The 21969-nt window shown below is 40.6% G+C and overlaps 1 protein-coding gene across 3 annotated transcripts in view; it reads left to right on the top strand.

Annotated features, from left to right (window-relative positions):
* Nucleotides 1-21969, top strand: part of LOC102231679 (dedicator of cytokinesis protein 11-like) — an 88125-nt gene that overhangs the window by 55241 nt on the left and 10915 nt on the right. For all 3 annotated transcript variants that reach the window (XM_023346112.1, XM_023346111.1, XM_023346113.1), the window contains 14 exons: nt 898-973; nt 1850-1938; nt 6055-6175; nt 6247-6313; nt 6535-6582; nt 7756-7901; nt 11107-11222; nt 11305-11442; nt 14443-14625; nt 14776-14889; nt 16562-16777; nt 18510-18567; nt 20276-20382; nt 20571-20693. In XM_023346112.1, coding sequence (XP_023201880.1) covers nt 898-973; nt 1850-1938; nt 6055-6175; nt 6247-6313; nt 6535-6582; nt 7756-7901; nt 11107-11222; nt 11305-11442; nt 14443-14625; nt 14776-14889; nt 16562-16777; nt 18510-18567; nt 20276-20382; nt 20571-20693 — 1602 coding nt within the window. The remainder of the gene's footprint in view (nt 1-897; nt 974-1849; nt 1939-6054; nt 6176-6246; nt 6314-6534; nt 6583-7755; nt 7902-11106; nt 11223-11304; nt 11443-14442; nt 14626-14775; nt 14890-16561; nt 16778-18509; nt 18568-20275; nt 20383-20570; nt 20694-21969) is intronic.

Here is a 21969-nt window from a genome sequence, read left to right as displayed (position 1 = left end):
CTGTTCTTCCTTCTTGCGCGGAGTTCAATGCATTAACTATAGCCTAGTTTTAGCCTGGCAGGGGCTAAGTAAAGCCTGGCAGCCCACCAGGCTGACAACACCGAGTTACAAATAAATATTTTCTGGAAGTTGTCTATGTTTTTTCAACTGAATTAGGACTATTTTGCAACACTGAATCCTAAAGTGACATCCATGTTTCTCAGTCAGGTCAGGTTTTTATTCTAATTTGCTTTGGAGAAATTCAATCTTCTGACTAAATTGATGACGTTTTTGTGACATTATCAGTTCATTTCTGTTAATATTTCTCATCCAAAAAACGTTTCAGGAGAAAAAAAAGGTTTTAATTAAATGTTACAAACTTGGATTTCTGTAGATTGAGTAATAAACACTAATAAATGTAAGTACATGTGAACTGAACATGACGTCTTCATTGTGTAAAATTCTCCGTCTCTGTTCTGTCCTGATGGAATCTCTCCTCCTGCTCATCACTCATTGATCAGATTCTCCAGATGTGAGAACAAGTCCTGCATTTTGATGCTCATGTTGCTCCATAGTTCAGAAAGTTGACCTGATTGAGCAAAACCAATGGGATTTTTGGATTCAGCTCATCTAAACAGTTGAAAAAACCCCAGACAGTTTTTTTGGGGGCTTTTGACCAGCATAGCACAGGAGGAAACCCTGTAATTGATAATGGGGGTTGAACCATTCGAATAGCAGCTATATGTGAGCACTAAGGTACATGTGTTGTTTCAGACATCCAAAGTATTAGAACAAAATGTTCCTTCAGTCAAATACAAACTTTGTCCCATTTTCGTTGCGCTAAAGTCCGGTTGAGTGGAGTAGAACCTGACGTCAGCTCTCCGTATCTCTGTGTGAATCTGTCTCTGCGGTCCGCAGGGCTCCAGAGACGAGCTGATACCCAGCAGCTCCGCGGACAGCCGGAGGATCAGCACGGCCATGGACAAAGACCACGGTGAGTGGAGAGCCACAACTTGACCAGCCGACCTCTTCCTGTTTACACATCTCCCGGTGTCATCACCACAAGGGGCTGCCGCAGCGCCGCAGCTACATTTACGCAACACACAACTTAATGCATTAGCAGCACTCAGTGTGAAAGCCGCAGCTGGGCACCAGACAAGTGCGAGCGCGCTACATTACTGCTCACTTGTTCTTGGCATTAGTTGTTCCACATATAGAACTTTCCCAGGCCGGACTCCTCTATCACATTAAAGACTTTTTGATTTGTGCATCACTCACTGGTGACATGAGATGAAAGTAGCAGCATAGAAAGGGCGCGGATCCCACATTAATATCAAAAGGAAGTTCGCCATTTTTCAAACACAGCGGACATTGTGTTTTGATCAGTTTTGTAGACGACGGTGATGACGGTTCATTAGGCAAGACGCTGATTTGCTTGCTGATTGGGTAAAGAGCGCAGGCGCCCTCTCTGCGTTTAGCGCTAATTGCGATTTCCCAGCTGTCGTTTATTCAGCGTCTGAAAGGTGCTGCACGATTACAGCGTTCTTCTCGGTCATAATGACGTCTCAATCAGAATGTCGTTTCCTTAAAAATAAAACAACAAACAAGCTCATCTTTTAATGTTTAATGGGCCGTGGCGCCTGTTTAGTTGCAAACGACAATGAAAATCAAAGCATCATCATCTTCGACTTTAAATCTTTCATATGCTTCTCAAAGTCGGTTTCACCACCTCCTGTTTTCTGCTGCCCGTGTTTACATAGTCGGACTCACACGTCGCTTTTGTGTAAAGTTTAAACTGCTGCGTTGGAAAGCTCTGCTGTGTCTCCAGAGAGCCGGTGTGACATGATGCTGTGTGCTGCTCCGGCTGCAGGTCTCGCGCTGCTGAACGGCCAAGCTGTGAGGAGAGAGGACTCCAGAGGCTCTCTGTTTATGGACTCAGGAGCAGCAGACAGCATGGAGGTGAGAAGGTTTCACATTAATCCACTGATACAAACAACAGAGCGGGATGAGAAATTAAAGTCCTATTCATGGAATCCCTCACAGAGCGGTAACAGGACCACACTCAGTCTACTAGAACACATTTTAGGAGATGGGAACACAGACAGACTTTCAGATGTGGACAATCCCCCACCATCACATGCAATATCACGTTTTTATGATTTAAAAAAAATCTAATTATATATTTTATTTTGCACCAAAAATAAAGAGATTTCATCACTTTTTTAAAAAAAATTTAACATCCATTTCACCAGGAAGTCCACTTACAATGTACCGTAAACGAAACAGTTCCCCTCCTCAAACAACTCTTTGAATTTTAGATTCAATAACACATAAGTTTCAATATTACATTTTTCATATTATTGACTCGGAAAGCAAAATGTTGTGGTTTTTGTAAAACAATTTTTTTCTTAGTGTTTTATTCTCCCCCCCACACCGTGCAGTTTTTATACAATAAAACTATTATCGCAACATCTTGTATAATTCAAAGCTTTACAGTCCCACCTTATTCACGGTGTGTTGAAGTTCTGCAGGAATAATTGTAAAACTTCGATGTTGATGTGGAGCTGGCGTAAGTGTGATGCTGGTACTTATTTGACATCCAGAAGCAATAAAAATGTAATTGACTCAAACCACCTAAAGACAAAGGGCTTCCCCTCCTCCAGCTGCCTAAACACTCTGACCCTGTCTGCTGTCTGTGTCGAATCCACTTGGAAAGACGTAGTTGTATCTTTTGGCGGTTCAGCAGGTTCAGAAAGCTCGTCCTCTGCAACATGACTAAGCCTTTACTGTTCCTGTGGTTCATTAAACAAGACAGACTCGGTTTGTTTCAAGTGTCCCACCTCTGAGCAGAAAAACACTGCATGTGAACATTGGCAAGTTCCTCAGTACAGTTCAGTGGTTCACACAATATTATTATTATTATTATTTTTTTTTTTTTGCCGTTTTTCTATTAGCATAGAAGAACATCAACTAGACCCGTATTCTGGTTAACATATGACGGCTGCGGAGTCATATTCATCACATTTTTAACAGGTCTTTAGTTTAAATGCAGTGAAGAGAAGGCACTGCCACATTCCAAGTTATTCTACGGTTACCCAGCAAAACCAAAATTCCTGGAAAACAGGTTGAAACACGAGTCAATGCTCTGAGACTTTACACTTTTCTTCTGCATTTGCTGCCTACACAAAAATTATGCTGCTTAACAGCCGAGGTTTCAATAAAAGCTGCTCTATTAGGCCTATGTTGAGACCTGTCTGTTTGCGGTTCACTGTCTGTATACACATATTCTCCAATTATTTATTTTTTTTTTACACTTGTCTACATTTAATTTAATTTATTTTTAACCTTTCCATACACAAGTCAAAAAAATGAAAAGCACAAAACTGGAAAAATAAATAAATAAATAAATTGTACAGAAACCCCAACGGGGGTTTCTGTACAATTTATTTATTTATTTATTTTTACAGAACAGAAATTTTTATGGAGCATGTCTGATATATGTGAAAGAAAACACAGATTGGGAAACTGAAATACTGAGGCGCAATGCTAGTTGACACACTATTGGCTGGGATTTGTAAAACAGCCAATCCAAGAGGACTATTGTTTTTTTTTCTTGGGTTTGATTGGAAGAACAAAATAAGGAAAACTCATTTTCCTCATTAGCTTCAGATGTTAGAAGCTAACATCTGAAGCTAAGATCTGAGAAGCAGATGTTAGCTTCTGCCTCTCAACGCAGGTTTTCTGGGGTTCGATTCCGAGTCTCAACTTATGTCTCCCCTTCTCACTCCATCCTCTTTCCTGTCAAATTGCTGTTCGAAAGGGTAAAAATGTTTTTACAAATATATATGTAAATATATACTATATATATATTTTTTTTTTACAGCACTGGAATGATTGCAAAACATATTAGTTGCATCTAATTCTGAATTATATTAATAAATGTATTTTTATTTATTTATTATTTTAGCATTACTTAATTTTTTATTTTAACGTATCTTGCCGGCGTATAGCGCTCTCTGTTTTTATCTGTGGGTCAGAAAGTAGGTCACTTCACAAAAATGAGGGTGTAACATATTGAAGACAAATGCTCCAACATGATGGTGGAGTTTTGTGCTCTACTTTCTCACCCCAAAGGTTCAGAAAATAACTACTATTTTTTTCATTCTGGATTTCCAAATCCCACTAAAAAAGTTGGAAGAAATGTTTTCATTTCACCACCATGCCTGTGTTTCGGACTGGTTGTTAAGGAGTCCGGATGTGTTTGCACATGGGATAATTTTTTTACAAACAAAGACGTGGGATTCTGATTTGTCTTAATCTGCGTTTCAGCTTTGTGACGTACGTCACAGATTCTGCAGGAGCCAGAGAAGCTACATTTCTGGAAACTGGCTTTTTATCTAGAATAGTTTTTAAACTATAAGCATTTTTCTCTCTCTCTTTTTTTTCCTTTTTCAAAATTACAGTTTCCAAAATCTCTATGGTTATTTTTAAGTTAGCAATAATATGGTGATTATTGTTGACCACTGGACAGGTCAGTAAGCTCTCTGTCACAGCAGAGCAAAAGGGAACATTTGCTGATTTCCAGACCTTTATGTAGGTAGATTAGATAGATTTTTATGTGGAAGTATCGGCCGATCGCAGATCCCCAAAGTTAAGAAAATTGGGTTAGATTAATTGGCCTTCCAATTTATCTGTGCACCTTTAATCATATGGTCAAACTGTGGTGAAGATTTTTAAAATACTAAAAATGGTCCAACTTATGGTTTGAAGTTAGATCTCCTTTAAACCTTGACATCAGTGGAGGAAGTCTTAAAGTAGAGAGCCAGTTACTACCGCATTTAATGGACTGAAGTCCAGTCCAAAGAGTTTGTCACCGTCTACTTCCAGACTTTAGGACAGGCAAGGACCGAACAGCCTGGACACTCTACCGTCCTCAGCACTCATTGAGGAACTTGTGGGTATCGAACCAGAATGACCAACACAATCACATCGGCAGACTTGAGACACAGCTGTCCCACAGCAGTGTGCGACCAAGCTGGTGTCCAGCTGTTGAGGTTTTCTATTGTAGTTTGATCTCCATTTATGCAGTCCAATAAACGACACTGAACAAGACTCAACAGCAGAGTTAAGCTGCTTGTCTTTGGCAGAGAAAACATGGTGGCGTTTTTCACCTGGCGGAGATAATTCAGGAACAAATCCTTTGTACTTCCTACTTCTACATTACAATGTCAAACGTTGGGCCATATTGAGCGCAGACCCTCTAATTGTTGAAGGCTGGGGAATTCAATGTATGCATATTACCAGATATGCATCCTAATTCACAATCCAGTATTATCAGCTTGGCGGGACACCAGGCTTTACTTGCGCCCCCACCAGGCTAAGCGTTGTTTGTTTATTTTAAATATATATATATTTTTTTACACCAGTAGGAGTGACAGTAAGCTTCTACCAGATTTTTTCATTTAACAGTTTTGATGAATCATTCATGTAGACAACAAGAAAAATCAACTGAAATGAATGTAACCATGAACACTTTTCTCTGATAGTGGGTGCAAATCCCTGGTTTCTTGTCAGGACTAAAAAGTTTTCCCTGTCTGGAACTTAAACCAAACAAACTGTTTATAGAAAGACACATTCATTAAACCAGGTTCAACAACAAAAACATCCACACGCACAAAAAAAAAATGCTTTGCAGTTGTAAAATGTGGATGTTTTTTGTCATTAGCTGCTAGTTTTCAAATATTTTTTCAGCTTGCTTCTGTTGGCGTTTGGTGACAGATTTGTAGCCAGCACGTTGGTGGAAATCCGGTAAAAACGGGCTCCGGAGCACGCCCAATCGGAATCCAACAGTAGCGATCCGACTGTTGTGATGGCAGCAGAGTCCCTCCGGCGTGTTTGAAGCCGGAGGAATGCAGGCAGCAGCGCCGAGCGCGCTTCATGGTTTACATTCCAACACAGAACAAACTGTTTTTCACGAACGCCATCGGACCACGCCACAGCTGCGATTTGTTGCCGACGCACCTCGAGTGCCGTCGTCGCCGCGGTGACCGTGTGCTCCTTTGTGTGTGCTTTCAGCTGCAGCGTCGCGGCTCCACCATGAGCAGCAGCGCGGGGCCGCCCGCCGGCAGGCTGGGGCTCTATGAGATCAAGGGCCTCCTGTTCTCCTTCCTGCACATTGTGAAGACCTTATCAGAAGGTCAGTCACTGACCGACACACCATTCAGAATACACCTCAGTGTCGCCTCATGAACTCACACTGTCTTCCAGAGACTCTGATGGCCTACTGGAGCAAAATCGGCCCTCAGGACATCATGAATTTCCTCAGCTTGTTGGAGTGAGTAGAACATGAAAGCAGAACCAACTCGCTCCATGTTGGCCTGTTTACACCCACAGAACTTTTAGTGAAACTAGGAACCTGTCCCATCACGCCTAATCTTTGTTCACGTTGTTTTCTCTGCCACCAGCAGGGAAAAACTTGTTCTCTGTTATGCAATGGAATAACAGTGAATTTAAGAGGTTATCTCCATGTCTTGTTTTTTTTTTTCCTCCCTCCAGGACTTGTATTATCCAGTTTCGATACATTGGAAAGAGAAGCATTGGCAGGTAAGGCGGCAGCACTCTTAACTGAAGTATAGCTTAGTCATATCAGCCGCATCTGTCAACATGTCATCTGATCCCAGGGTTAGTACTACAGGCCAGTTTCTCAACAGATGACATCTTAACTGAGTTTACAGAAAAAGCTTGACTTTACTTGGCAGGTAAAACATGAGTTTACACACTGGGTTTCCCTCTGGAATCTTTTCACATACGAGTGTTCATCTTCTTTGTTCATCTCGGGTCCGGTAGGTTGACTTGACAGCAGACACATTCAGGATCATTGAATGCTCAGCTGAATGTTTTAATTACAAATGTGAACAGTTTTGCTGCTGAGGATTTGTGAAAAACGCCACAAATCCTCAGCTGTGGCCTTTCCATTAAATAAGAAAGGCATTTAAAATCACACGTGAATATGTTTGTTCATGCAATAAGTCATTAAAAAACATAGACATTCTCATGCACATCCTCCAACTACTTCTTGTCTTTTTCTTCTTCGTGGTTTGCGCAGGTGGCAACATGTGGTTATTGATCACGACTCGTGTGACGCAATAAAAACTGTTATAGTTGCAGTTTTGCCAAATAAATAAATTTTTTGATATTGCCAAAAAAAAAAAAAAAACCTCCAACTCATCGGGGAAAAACAAAATGTAAAAAAAGCTCTTTAAAAGAAAAAAAAATTGCTGCATTTTCATTAAGAGAATTTATTTTTGAAACGTCAGAAATAAATGTAACATTTCAAATTGGAAATTGCATTTACTTGTGCAATTGTCAAATAACCTTTTGACTAAACAAAATTATTTTGAAGAATAAATGAATCAATTTTGACAAACTCCACATCTATGATATCAAAATAAAAGCACATGGAAGGATTCTCTGGTTCATTGGTCTCTCTAGATTGCTCTTAGGCCAATACAGTTTGACATTTTTGACAAGTGAAAACAGATTAATTTTATTTTTATTTAATTTTTTACAAAAACTCTGATCAGTTACTAAGAATACACAAAATAAATTAAGTGATGGCATAAGGAATACCAGAAAGAGTGTGTAAATAAAAACAACTGGACACTTTTGCCCTTTTTTCTGCTTTGTTCTCTTCTTTTGTCCTTCTACTGGTGACAAAAAAAAATTCTCATCACATCTGCATATTAACCAAAACGTCCTTCCTGCCTTCCGTTCCAGGAGCCAGGACGTATGCGTGTCGAAGCTCTTCTCCTCAGACAGGAAGTCTCAAACGATGCCGGCCATGCGCTTCAACCGCGCTAGTCTGATGCAGACCAAGATTCACCAGTTCAGCACCATGGAAACCTCCCTCACCCTCAACATAGGTAACCTTCTGCCCCGGACTGCAGTATGCAAAACAGCGTCTCTACGATGTTTACCCTCTCAACCGTTTCTCGGGAAGGAACTGTTCAGTAAAGTGGGAACACGTATGCAAAAGTGTTGGATTGTATTCATGTTACTGTGGAAAAAAAATCAGGTTCTCTCAGTGCACTTGGTGTATTTCTGAAAGGGTTTTGTGAGGACATGAAGAGGAAATTGTAGAGCCAGCGATCTGTAATCTATTGTGGATTTTACAGTCAAACTAAACCAAACAAGTTAAAAATGCTGCCTTGTAGTAATGGTTGGGTTCATATTTTAAATGGATTGGAAAATGTTTTCAAAATCCCACATTTATAAAATGTGACCTGGCTCTGATTTGTTCTCTTTGTAGGCTTTTGTTCATATTTTTTTTCAGTTGAGGTGTTGCATGGTTAGACGGTTCTCGGCTGCATCTGGAAGAATTTAAAGAGGAACGGCAAAAACAAATGAGCTGGATCAGCAGTGTTTGCCAACAACTGATGTTGCTGTGGAATATCGTCTCTGCTGCTCGGGGTTTGGAGCTGTTAGCATGTCATGGCATTCCAATGGCATGCTGACAGTCTTCAGTCTGAGAAAAAAGAAAAATGAAGGGAATACATGGCAAATAAATCAAATAGTAAAAAGAAGTCGGTATCATTATTACCTCGGTTTGAAATCATAAAATGTTTTAACGACAGTTTGGAAGTACTCGTCCTGCATGCTAATTTAGAAATCCTAACCATGTAATTTATTTTATTTTACTGTCAGCAAACAGTTGCGACTGCATCTGTGGCGAACAAACAAACTGCTGGCTCCAGCAAGACGGCAGCTATAAAAACATGGTTTCCGCTTCACCGATACACAGTAATTGATGAGATTAGGTGGCTAAACTGACAGTCTGTGTTGTTCTACCCTGAGGTCTTCTAAAGAAACACAAATAGCATGAGTGGCTCCCAGGCTGACCTTGAACAAGCAAAGGTACCAAAAAACAAGGGTGTCTGGCAGTGGATTGGAGCCAGTTCAGGACAGTGACCGCAGACGTAACCAACATGCCGACGAGTGCGACCACGAGTGATCCGTTCTGTCATTTACCTGTTGCCTGAGGATCTCTATGAAAGAAGATAAATGGCAGACGGATTGGCTGCAAAGCTCTGAATGTCGTCGTAAATGTAAACAGCCAGGTTGGCTCCGTTGCAGACACACGCTCGTCCACAAACAATCTTGTTTGTTTCAAGATTAGAATCGGTTACATAAACCTATGTAGCCGATTCTAATCTTGAAACAAACAAGATTGTTTGTTTCACATACACACGAGCGTGTGTATGTGTAACACATTACACAGAGTAATGTGTTGTTGTTTTTTTGGTTTTTTTTTTTTTCACATGTTCATAATATGAAGATAACTGCCTCTAGTGATGGATGACGTGGCTGAATGTCTGATGCCTCCTTAGGTCTCAGAGCTAGACCTTATGAAACATGACATCTGGGAAAACAAATCCATTTTAATGCAGTTTGGCCTTTCATCCACTCAGTTTAATATCACTAAAAATTTGTAGTAATAAAAGTGACTTGAGGAATTTGGGTTTTGTGTTTGAAATCAGAGACTTGGGGTCTGTGACAAATGGTGCGCCGATCCATCGACATACTTGCTTTGACAGGATTCCCATTCAACATCGTTTTGTGTTTTATTAACTTTATATTCTGAAAGTAGTCTAACCTATATAACTGTCGACACAAATGAAGCTCCTGGCACCCTGTTTAACAGGAAGTCGTGATTGTTTTGAAGCAGTCTGATTGGCTGACATAAGTGTTAACTTTGCGCTGCGCTGCCCTCTATTGGTGTGGCATGTTTAAAACAACGCTGTATGTGCGGCCTCATGTGGATTCAAATCAGTCCCGTGTGTCCGGTGTTATCTTTTTAAACAGAGATTTTCATTTTTATTAAGACCCAGCACACCAAAGAAACAAAATATGTCACAGGTCCATTTATTATCTGTCAATTATATGTTAGAGAAATAAATAACATCGCAATTCAAAAATATCTCAGTTATCCCAAATGGAATTTAAATGTTGTCCTAAATGTCATCCAAGTATCTTCAAAGAGTCATTAGGATCCAGAGTAAAGAGCGATGGTGTCGCCGTGGGCAGGAAGCATCTCCAGTAGCAGCCAGTCCTGTTGCAAACCTGAAGATGTCCATGAAACGCTATCAGCTCAACATCCGGGCAGCAAAGATGATATTTCATAGTAACATGACATTGTTGCTACTAATCCATCTCATTTGCTTTTGCGCCTTCTCTTCAAATCTCCACCGGAAACATTAAGAGTCTGGGATATGATCCGGGTCCGTTACGATGGATGGTTTCAACTTCCTCCTTCTGCTTGGGATTTGGGGTCGTAGTTCAGGTAGCGTTTGATCTTTTGAGATGCTAATCAGCTGCGCCCAGTTGTAGAAACAACATCCTGTTAGTACAGTGATGCATCATATCAACTGTCTGAAAGTAAAAAAAAAAAAAAAAGTCAGAGCAAACATCCAAAACCAGCGCGAGTTCTTGTCCAAACCTGCAAACCAAGAGAAAAATGATGTTGGTTGCGAAAATATGGAAAAGTTCAGAAAGTTTATAAATATTTGGTTAAACGACTTTCATTTTGTCCACACCCATTTTGTGCCCAACAAAGCTTCTTTGTTCGGGCCCTCTGTACCACTGGAAGTGGAACACGCCTTCAGCATGATGCAGCCGCCGCCGTGTTTGACAGATGGTGGATGTTTCAAGCTTTCTGCTCATTACGGCCGTAATGACAAGTTTTGGTCTAGTTTCCATTTTAGTTTCTAGTGCAAACATCTTAGACAAAACTAACTTACAAGTAACTTATGGGAAGGAGCTTGTGTTAAGGCCTTAATATCCCACTGGCAGATTATTTCACTTATAACATGGGAAAATGTCATGTTTTAGGAGAAATGATCTGTCAGTGTAACTAGTACTTTTTCATTAATATTGAGGAATTATTATCGTAAAAATACTTGGTAGGATTTAGTTTTTTTTGCAGTGTTGGTTCATCACTTGTCAGTCATCAAATTAGAGAAGAGGAGACAACATGGAAAACCTTGCTTGTTTTGGATGCATTGTGAATCTGTAACGTCAATTGAATATGTTTTTGTAATAAACAACACTTTATTGTCTGTGTGTGTGAAGGGGCGGGGCCGTCGGAGGCAGAGATCCACCATCAGGCTCTGCTGGAGGGCAACATCTCCACCGAGGTGTCCCTGAGCGTCCTGGACGTCCTCTCTCTCTTCTCCCAGTGTTTTAAGGTGGGCACACACACGCAGCTCACACACCACACCTGCAGATGGACGCCATGGTGACGATGAGGCTGACCCGTGTACGTTGCAGACCCAGCTGCTGGACGGCGACGGTCACAACCCCCTGATGAGGAAAGTGTTTGACGTCTACCTGACCTTCCTGAAGGTGGGCCAGTCGGAAGCCGCTATCAGACACGTGTTCGCTGCGCTCCGAGGTTTCATCAACAAGGTGCACACACACACACACACGCCCACACACAGAGGTGACTAGATGTCTCAGTTTGGACACAGCAGGTGTTTGCCATAACTTGAGGTTTTATGATTCACATTTATTTTAATTTTCTTTCACGCCGTCTTAGTTTTCCCACTCTTGTATGTTTTTTTTTATTTCGTATTTACATTTTTAACTCAATTTGGGAAGCCCAGACAAGTGAAGGGAGCGCACACGCTTCCCAAAAGACGACTTCCAAGCAGCATCCTGCGACATCAGTGTTTCTGCACTTTGTGGCTCCTACAGAGAGCGAAACACCGGGGAACTGCTTCATCGCATCCTCATGCTGAACAGCTGCAGTGAGGCATCATCTGCTGAACTCAAATGTTCTCGTAGATTAATGCTGCGTTCCATTTGTTCTCAGAACTGGGAAATTCCGACTTCCCAGTCAGAAAAATGATCTGTGACTCGGCATGTCACGATACCAGAATTTTACCAAACGATAAATTCTTCCAACGGTTATTGCGATAGACGATAATATTGTTGTGGAACCATTTTCAAGAAATGTATTGATAACGGAAGTTCGTTCTCTGAAGAAACGAATTTTAATTTTGTGACAAACGTTTAACACTGAAACAGAAGACGTGTCACATTATCCAAAATAAAACACTCAAAATCAGTAAATAAAACAGACATTTAAAAAAAACTACACGCAACCAAAACCATTAATAAAATGGATCATGAAGTCTCTAATCAAATTGGCCTACAAAAAATATTGATGATCAGAATGGAAATGATCGAGCTGATTTTAATTTATCACGCGACTAATTGATTAATTGCATATTACGACAGGTTTAACCTCCGGAGTCGGACTTCCCACTGGAAAAGTGAGAGCAACTCTGACTTTTAGTTATGACTTGTAAGGCCGACTTTGCATTTCAATATGGATGTGAGAATGTTAGGGTTAGGGTTAGCATCCGCAACTCTAAATTGAACAAATTAAAAGTCGTGTCTACTTATGGAAAGTAAAGCTTAAATTAAATGCAAACAATGCCTCTGGCCATCGTCATGTTGAAATTCCCACTTTTTAACTAAATTGCTGCTTCCTCGGGTCGCTGAGTTACCTGAGAAGTGGGTAACTGTTTCCCAGGTAACTGGGACCAGTTACCCAAGTTGCACCAGAGGGCTGAAGGAGAGAGTTTTGTTTTGGTGCTTCATGCCAGTTAGAATAAAGATCCAGCAACAGCAGCTCCATCAATCAAACAGAAGGTTGAGTCCTTAGATCTTTCATCATCAGGCTTTTCCCCCCCTCAACAGTCACTCACTAGTCTGTTATAATTATACCTGTAATGACGGCTGAACAGTTGATCGATGGGACGGTGTGTTCAGGGTGACGTTCCACTAAAATCATTTTGGCTGTTACTCGAAAACTTCAAATTTGCATATTGGACCTTTTACAGCTTCCCGTCAGCAATGGAAATCTTTTCTTCTTATCAATACAATATTTAGTGAAAGCTAATTATAAATCACTCTACCAACATGATATTTGGTGGAAACTAAAGCAATAATTTAAATTCAAATTATTTCTTTCCTGTGCCTTTTGGTTGTTTTTCTGCTGAGATTTCTCTGTACCTGGCTTAAGCTTTTGGTGAACAGTCATGTAGCTGCAGCTCAATGTCCAAAGCTTGGAGATCTGTGGTATTTGTGGCGGTTAGGGATCACAGCCATCATTAAATACTTTGAAAACACAACTACATCTTTTAATAATTCAAACACCAAATATGGCTTAATATACATTAACACACACAGTGGTAACCGTCTTAGCAGAAGCCAACGACAGTTATTTCCACTCTTAGGGGAACAGCCAATCACAGGAGCAGCGCATTGCTCAGAGAGATCACAAAGAAACAAAAGAAGTGACTACTTTAGAAGGGTTTCCATTCTCTCTAAAATATGAAACAGAAGTTATCTTTAAGAGTTGACCGTCAGCTACTCTTTGTACCGTCCCCAATAAACCGACAATTGATTTAAAGCAGTCAGATTTAACTACAGCGACTCTGAACAGTGGTCAGCAGATAAATCAGAAAGTTCCTCCTTTTCGCGGAGCGTGTCAAAACCGTAAACTACAACTTCGACTTGATCCGTCAACACAGCAGCGTCTTGGTTTCAGATTGGGATCAGATAAATGATGAGGCCATGTGAAGCATAACTGCAGATTATCTGGTCATTTCTGCTGGATTCCAGAAACCCTATCAAGGAATCTCTATCCCTGGTTTTTCACTTTTAGTCGTTGCTTCTTCACTTTTAACGTTAAGATCAGCTGTGTTATAGTACTTTAAGAAAAAAAAAGGTCTGATTTCTTCTTCAGTCTGTCTCAGTAATAAAGAAATGTTTAATTATATATGTTAATGTTGACGAAGGTGTGAATCATTTTTACTGTTTGCTCTTTATGTGTACTTATGAGTTCTTCTAAATCCCGTTTCCTGCTTTGGCATGTTTAATGTCTGACATGGAAAACTCCGTACACACTCTGTAAACACAAGGGAGTTCTTAGTGGTATCTTTTTTATTTGTTTGCAAAGCAAAGTTAGAATCAGGACATGACTCATGATGTTTTCTCCTGCAGAAAAGCACGTCCACAGTGTTTCATCCTTCCTGTGCATCGTGCCTCAGACTTATGCTTTCTTTTTTTTTATCAAGGGGTCTTTTTGTGGGCTCTAGTGTCCCCTTTTCAAAGTAGGCTGACAGGAAAGGGGGAAGAAGAGGGGTGAAGACATGCGGTAAACGTCGTTGGGTCCGGGAGTCGAACCCGCGACAGCCGCGTCGAGGCCACGTTTGCCTGAATGTGGGTCGCGCTAACCCCTCCGCCACCACGGCACGCCCCCCTCAGACTTATGCTTTCTAATGGCTTCTGCTGTTTCCTGCTCACTTCCCTCCGTACCGTTCCTAACTCTGTGTCCTAATCTCAGTGGCTGTCTTTGATCTGCTAACACACTGCCCCCTTCCGTCGCCCCCACAGTTCCCGTCTGTGCTGTTTAAGGGCCGTGTGACGCTGTGTGAGGACCTGTGCTGCGAGGTTCTCAAATGCTGCGTCTCCAAGCTGGGCGTCCTGCGGGCCGAGGCGTCGGCACTGCTCTACCTGCTCATGAGAAACAACTACGAGTTCACCAAGAGGAAGACCTTCCTGCGCACGCACCTGCAGGTAGGGCGTCGGTTCCACCCGATGGGGTCCGGTCATGTGCTTCTCTGAGAGGCGAGTTAGATACAAGCATTCACAACTCTCACTTGACTTTTTCCCTGTTTAAACCATTTAAACAGTTTTTTTTTTTTCTTTCTTTCTTACCCTCTCCAGATCATCATCGCAGTGAGCCAGCTGATCTCTGACGTGGCGCTCACAGGCAGCTCCCGTTTCCAGGAGTCGCTTTCTATCATCAACAACTTCGCAAACAGCGACAAGGCCATGAAGGTAGACGAGATGCTCCCTAAAATCGTCCCATAAAAGCAGGATTCTGCTCAAAGACACCCTTTGTGGTCCAAGTCTGATTGTTCTTTAATTTCAGATTTGATCAAACTGAAACCTCAGTGTGGTTTGTTTACTCCAAAACCTGTGCAGTTCCAGTTATGGGCCTAGAAGTCATATTAATACAGCCTTTAATGATTTAACTGGTCCCTTTTTACAGGGTGGAGTGTTTATATGAAGTACATATGTAAATATTTTTAAATGTAAGAATGGGATCCACAAGTCTGAACATATTGTTGGCGGGGTGGTGGATGTATCATGCTGTGGGCCTGATACGCTATCAGTGGTTCTAGTACAGGAAGGTCATGCTGAGTGAATTTCTTCCCTAATTAGAACAAGGTCAAATATATACATACACCCTCATCAACATTCGGATAAATGTTCTTCACACAGTTTTTGTGAACTCCATATGTTTGGGTAGAAATATGGCCCTGTGACTTTTGTTAGAGAATTGTTAAGCTCTATTAAACTAGCGTCTTCTAGGCAAAGTCAGAAACCTTTTCTGTTTGGAATTATTGTTGTCAGTGGTTTGCACCACTAAATACACAGTTAGTTGTGCCGCTAACACTATAGCACTAATCAGAAGGGTTAGTTCCACTAATGCTAAAGCGCTACACCAACATAGTATTTAGCTGAGTTGCTGAAACAACAACAAACACCACTGTCTGGCTGTTGATTGGAGGGGAAGTTGAGGGATTTGAGGGGACTTTCCCTTCTTCATTATGTTGCCTATTTTGTACAACGCGCCAGTAACACTACAGCTGAAACCAGAAGTTTACATACAACCAATAGAAAGACACACACACACACACACACCTTTCTTTTTTGTTTTGTCTCACAGCCTGGAGTTAAATTAGACCAAACTGGTCATATTTTAGGTCAGGTAGAATGGCCAATAATATTTTTATTTGCTACATGCCACAATAATAAGGGAGAAAATATCAAATGTATTTCTTATTGTCTAGAAACAAAATCAGAATTTACAAGTTTGGTCTAAGCTGACTTCAGACAATGAGGAGAAGAAAAAGGTTTATGTGTCTTCAGGATGATTCTGACACCTTCGTGCATCACAGTTGGTTTAGTGTAAGGTTTGGAAACCCACACATTGTGGACGATGTGGCTAATTGGCTGAATTAGATCAATTTTAGTTTAAAGAAGTTGATTGATATCTGTTCAATACAGATATTGAACAGATATTGGTGTCCTAAAGCAGGTTTTAAAGCTGCTTTAAAGCCCATTTCAAATGTGCATAAAACTGTCAATATTCCACCTAATGTCGACAAAACACAATTTCACAACTGTTGTGTTTCTATTTCATTAATTAAATTAAAATCACGTAAATAAGTTTGTTCACACGATAAGCCACTAAAAAACATGATCCTCCAACTGCTTCCTGTCTTCGTCTTCTTCTTCATGGTTCCAGTTCCGATACGGCCAAAAGCTGACCTCATCGTTATTCGAAATTGAGCGAATTTATTTATTTATAAAGTGTGAAATTGTGCAATTATATGGTCAATAGAAACACAGCTAATATTTCTCATCACTGCGTTCAGTCAGTCTGTTGACACGTTTTCTGACATGAGTTAATGAAGTTTTGTGTTTGCCGCGCGCCCTGCAGTCCACAGCCTTCCCCGGTGAGGTGAAGGGTCTGACCATGCGGATCCGGACGGTTCTGATGGCCACGGCCCAGATGAGGGAGCACGAGAAAGACCCCGAGATGCTCCTGGACCTCCAGTACAGCCTGGCGCGGTCCTACGCCAGCACCCCGGAGCTGCGCCGGACCTGGCTGGACAGCATGGCCAGAGCGCACCTGAAGAACGGAGACCTGTCCGAGGTATCTGAAAGGAAAAACGCCGGCGGCGGGTTCATTCCGGGCTCTCGCTACAAACACGTTTATTTTACTTTTATTTCTTGTTTACGCCCTGCGAAGGCTATGTGCTCCAACCGGTCATTGTTATGTGCCATAAAATTCTTTTAATATTTTCACTTTCTTTGTCACGCAGCAACAATTTGAGCAACAAGAGAAAGAGAGAGAGAGAGAGAGTTTTATATTTAAGAGGTTGAGACTTTCAGATACACGCCCTGCGTAAATATCTGCACAGCACTCAGGATCCACCCTCTGCTGCCCTTTAATGTGTATGAGCTGCTGATTGAAGTGTTGGACAATAAAACCATGAACTAATTTGAGACTCCAACTGAGTCAGTAATTAAGTAATTAAGGGAGAATAGTTAGAAATAAAAAGCACAAAATAAGAATGCCCATTACAGACAGTCAGTAAAACTTTCATTGGGTGTTTATTTGGTGTTTGGACGTATTGCTTCCCCTTAACAGGTCAGATGAAACAAGTAGAGCATGACGAGCCTCTTAAAGGCATTTTATTAACAACTGCAAACATCATTCATCACTCAATGCGTCTACGGCCATCTTGAAACTATTTTAATTGTTTTATGAACCACTGGAGACGTACAGCCTTCTGCACACTTGACTTGTTTAACCTCACTCTGATATTAATACCAGCCAATCAGAGCCTCAGGCCCACAGCATCACAGGCCCTCCACCATGCTTACCAGTTGCAATGAGGGGCTTTTCTTCATCTCCATCCAGTGTTTCACACCAAATCCACTTGAAGTAGCCAGTTCCTGCATCACGAGGACCACAGATTTTTTTTTCTGATCTCAAGAGATTAAAGTTGTGAAAAAAAACAGAATTCTGTTTTTTTTTTTCTTTTTGTGGTCCTAATCCTCTTCCTTTCCATTTAAAGTCCAAGCTGAACTAAAAAAAAAAAAAAATAAAAAATAAATCATATATTTTTTCCTGCCCTTTAGACTGATAAAAATAATAATAATAATAATAATAATAATAATAATAATAATAATAATAATAATAATAATAATAATAATAATAATAATAAAACAACCACACAAGCAATATTTTTTGACTCCTTACGTCAGATTGAGCCTCTAGGAACTCCTAATTAATAATACATGTTTTCTGTGGCGTAAATATGATGGAACACGGAGGATTACAGAGTCGGCCACCACCCAGAACAGACAGCATGATAAGGGAGGTAAAAATATCTTCGAACAAAGAGGAGGCGTGGATGTTCAGTGAGAGATTATACAGCTGCATTTAAAGATTCTAAAATGTCATTTTTAATGCAAAACCAGAAATTTTAACACATTTCTTTTTGGTCTCGTATTGTTCTTATATCTAAGTTTTTTTTTTTGTTTGTTTTTTTTACATGTTTAGTTTTTTTCATTTGGACACTTTTTGAAAATAAGTTCCTTTCCTTTGGTTTTATGTAAAAAAAAAAAGAAGCCTTTTAGATCTGATTGCATTAAGTGTTTGTGTGTTGAAAACGATTTTCCAGCTGGCGATGCAACAACTAGCGCTGTCATTGGTAGGATGAGGTATGCCGTAGTGTTAGATTCCAATCCTGTGTGTCTTGGCCTCAGTTGTAAGCTGGTTTTATGTTCCTTTCATGCTTGATTCTGTTTTCCGTTCTGCTCTGAGACAAACTGAACCGATCCACTTGGTTTGTTTGTGCCTCTCTCTCTCTCCGCAGGCTGCCATGTGCTACGTTCATGTGGCTGCGCTGGTTGCTGAGTATCTGTACAGAAAAAGTAAGTCTGAACACAAACACAAGCCGTTGCTTTACCTCCACCTGAGGACTAATAATAACTCTGCTGGGTTAAAGCATCGTGTTTGACCACCGTTGGCTGCTTGAGATTCCTGAGAACTAAAACTAGCAAACTGACGAAAACTGAAACTGAGTTTAACATTTTCGTTAACTGAAACAAACAAAAGCGGTAATTAATGGGGAAAACCTCAAACTAACTGGAACCATAACCATGCGTTTATCAAACTATCTAAAACATGCGGAAATTATAGATATGATATCCTTCATTTTCATGTTTATGAATCTATTTGTCAGCCTTTTGGACTGAGGTGAAATTGATTTACGCCCCATCCACACAAGAGGTTTACGTCAGCTGTCGGCAGATTACGGCATGCCTGGCTTACATTGGTCCGCAAAATGGCGACAACAAAAGTTGGGACAAAACACCAGTCAGTTGGTTGTCCTACAATAATTTAATATTTTTTTTGAAAATTGTGTTTTTGGTTGAGTATTCATGATTTTTTAAATTCTGCACCTAAAAATTAACTCAGGTAATCTAAGGTTACCAGAGGGTAATCTTAGGTAAGATTAGGTAATCTTAGGTAAGATTACACTTAGGTAACTTAAGCGTGTTTGTTTATTTTTTTTAGCATGGAAAAACTAAAATTACTATAACGAATAAAAACTAAACTAAAACCTAAACAACATTTAACTAATAATAATGGTAACACTTTATTTGAAGGGGTGTGCATAAGACTAACATGAACTATCGTAAACGTGACATAACTGGTAATGAAGTTGAAGGTGTGTTTGTGAATATTTACAACAAATGTCATGAAGCGTCATTCGCTTCATGACATAATGACACTTTAATGAAACGTTGCACTAAAAGTTGCATCAAAAGTCCATTAAAAGTGTAAGCTTTGCATTATTCGGTCAATGACACTTTTAATGGAAAGTTTTAATGAAATTTGCATAAAAACTCTTTAAAAGTGTCAACTTTGCATTAATAGTGTCATTATTTATTTGCATGAAGACTCCTTCATGTTTATGACGGTCATGTCAGTCTTATGTACTCCCCTTCAAATAAAGAGATACCAAAATAACTGATAAAAAACTAGAAAATACTCTAAGAACTAATGAAAACTAACTGAATTAGACATACAAAAAGTCACAGCGAAATAAAACTGAACTATTTTGTTCAAAAACTCAAAACTTTTACAACCCTGGACTGGACTGCAGACAGTTTGCTGCAAAACCGTCACTGGTCGGCCTGCGTGATCATTGTACTCCAGGAAAATGTCCTCCAGCATCTAAAGACCTTCCTGTGCGCCGCTGCATGCAAAGGAGATGTCCAGCCAAAACAGCTTCTCACAACTCGCTTCTATCTCATGCAAATCTCACCTTAAAATAATCTGCTAAGCAAATGCGAGGCTGCTGTCGGCAGTGATAGTGGGTTGTTTATCTGCAAAGAATCACATGCATCTTCGAGTTCTGTCTGCTTCCATGTGGGATCAAGTTACGACACAGCGTAGCCATGGCCCTCATTGTGCTACGTGTGTTTGTGCAAGGTGAATTCCTTAAACCGATTCGTGCATCAAGTGTGTTCTCGTGAATTTACTCGGAGTCGGTGCCTTCGCTTCTGGTACGAGTCGATCAATCATGTGTCAGAATTTTTTACTTCCTCTTTTTCTGCTCCTTGTTAATATCAGAGTTGTTCCCGTGCGGTCTGACTGCATTCAAGAAGGTCACGCTTAACATCGAGGAGGAAGCGGCCATGAAGGAGGATGCAGGAATGCAGGATGTGTATTACACTGAGGTGTGGCCCTCTGACTTCATTTTCTTATGATAATCATGACTGTTTGGTTTTCAAAAGCCCCGATTCTGATAATACGTCAAAGAAGACTCTGCTTTTTATCAAGAAAATACATTTTAGTTCCATTGTTTTTGACTCTTTTCTTCACATTAGAGTTCAGAGTTCACCCCTCCCTTTGTCCCGTTTCTCAGGAAGTCCTGGTGGAGCACCTGGAGGTGTGTGTGGAGGCCCTGTGGAAAGCCGAGCGTTACGAGCTCATCACACACATCGCCAAGCTTATCATCCCCATCTATGAGAAACGTCATGAATACGAGGTACCGCATCAGTCCGGCTCTGGTTTTGTTTGTTGTTGTTTTCATCATTGGACCTGCCAGTCATTTTCTTTGACAGTGAAACTTTTAGCATTCAGCCCACTGAGCCGTTTATCTCAACCTGCTCGACTTGTTCTGAGTCATCAGGACTTTTTACGCAACACTGATTTTCTCTGTTCTAAAGAAAGGGACTCGTTGGGCCCCAATTGACGGGCTGCGAAAGTCAAGAGAGTGAAACAGATAAATGAAGTGAGCTTGTTTACACACCGTCCGCTCACTGATCTGATCTGTATTAAGAAACATATATTTCAGACTGTCTTTAATGCTGCATGTTTGCCTTTCCAGTATTGTCACTGTGACAATACTGGAAAGGCACTATGAAAAAACAGGGAAGTTTCTAAGCTAGCTTGATAACTCATCACTGTTCTTGTACAGGTGGCGGTTTAATAGGTAAGGTTTTAATCTTATATCTGTAGATTTAGCAGGAAATGGTAAACGGACTGAATCTAAAATAGTCATACTGACCACTCAGTGCTTTACATTGTGGATAATCATAATACATAATTGTGTTTACTTCACTTATTTTCCTGATTTTTGCTACTGTCTTTGTGTTTTTATCCTGAGTAAATTATCCTTATACCATCTCCTCCTCGTCATCGTCATCAAAAACAATTTGAAGGACTGTCCTTCAAATCAGCATTAGCACATCTAAAAACACACATGGCTAGTTATTCACTTATTGAATACAACAGAATAGAACAGAAATATTCTAATTGTCCCTCGGCGAGTACAGCAGCAGAGTGACAGCCAAATATAAACCATGGAGATCCACACGAGGTAAACTATAACACGCAGTAAGTAGAAGCGACTGTACAGTAAGGCAAGTTTACAGCAGGAGAAAAAAAGTGCCTTACAGTTATTAAAAATGTAATTATTTTAAAAATGGTACAAAATGTGCATTTTGTACACAAAAACCGGCTATTTGCAAGAACCGTTTGAAAAGGGGGATGAAAACACTTGAGTTTGTTGGGAGCTGTGGTGATTCTGAAGTCAAACAGCTGCAGGGAGGAAGGACCTGTGGCGACGCTCCTCTGTTTACCCAGGATGCATCAGTCTGTCTCTGAAGGAGCTCTTCGGTTCTGTGACCGCCTCATGCTGTGGGTGGAGACACGGCAGTGACTGTGTTTGTTCTCATCGGCTCCTGCTTTTATCTCATCTGCGTATTCATTCCTTATGCTGCGTGAAATCCTCGGTTCACTCCTTGGACATGAAACAGGTC

Source organism: Xiphophorus maculatus, chromosome 14 (assembly GCF_002775205.1).
Source record: "Xiphophorus maculatus strain JP 163 A chromosome 14, X_maculatus-5.0-male, whole genome shotgun sequence".
NCBI classification, from domain to species: domain Eukaryota; kingdom Metazoa; phylum Chordata; class Actinopteri; order Cyprinodontiformes; family Poeciliidae; genus Xiphophorus; species Xiphophorus maculatus.
The sequence above is the reverse complement of the archived record's forward strand: the minus strand, read 5'-3'. Positions and strand labels throughout refer to the sequence as shown.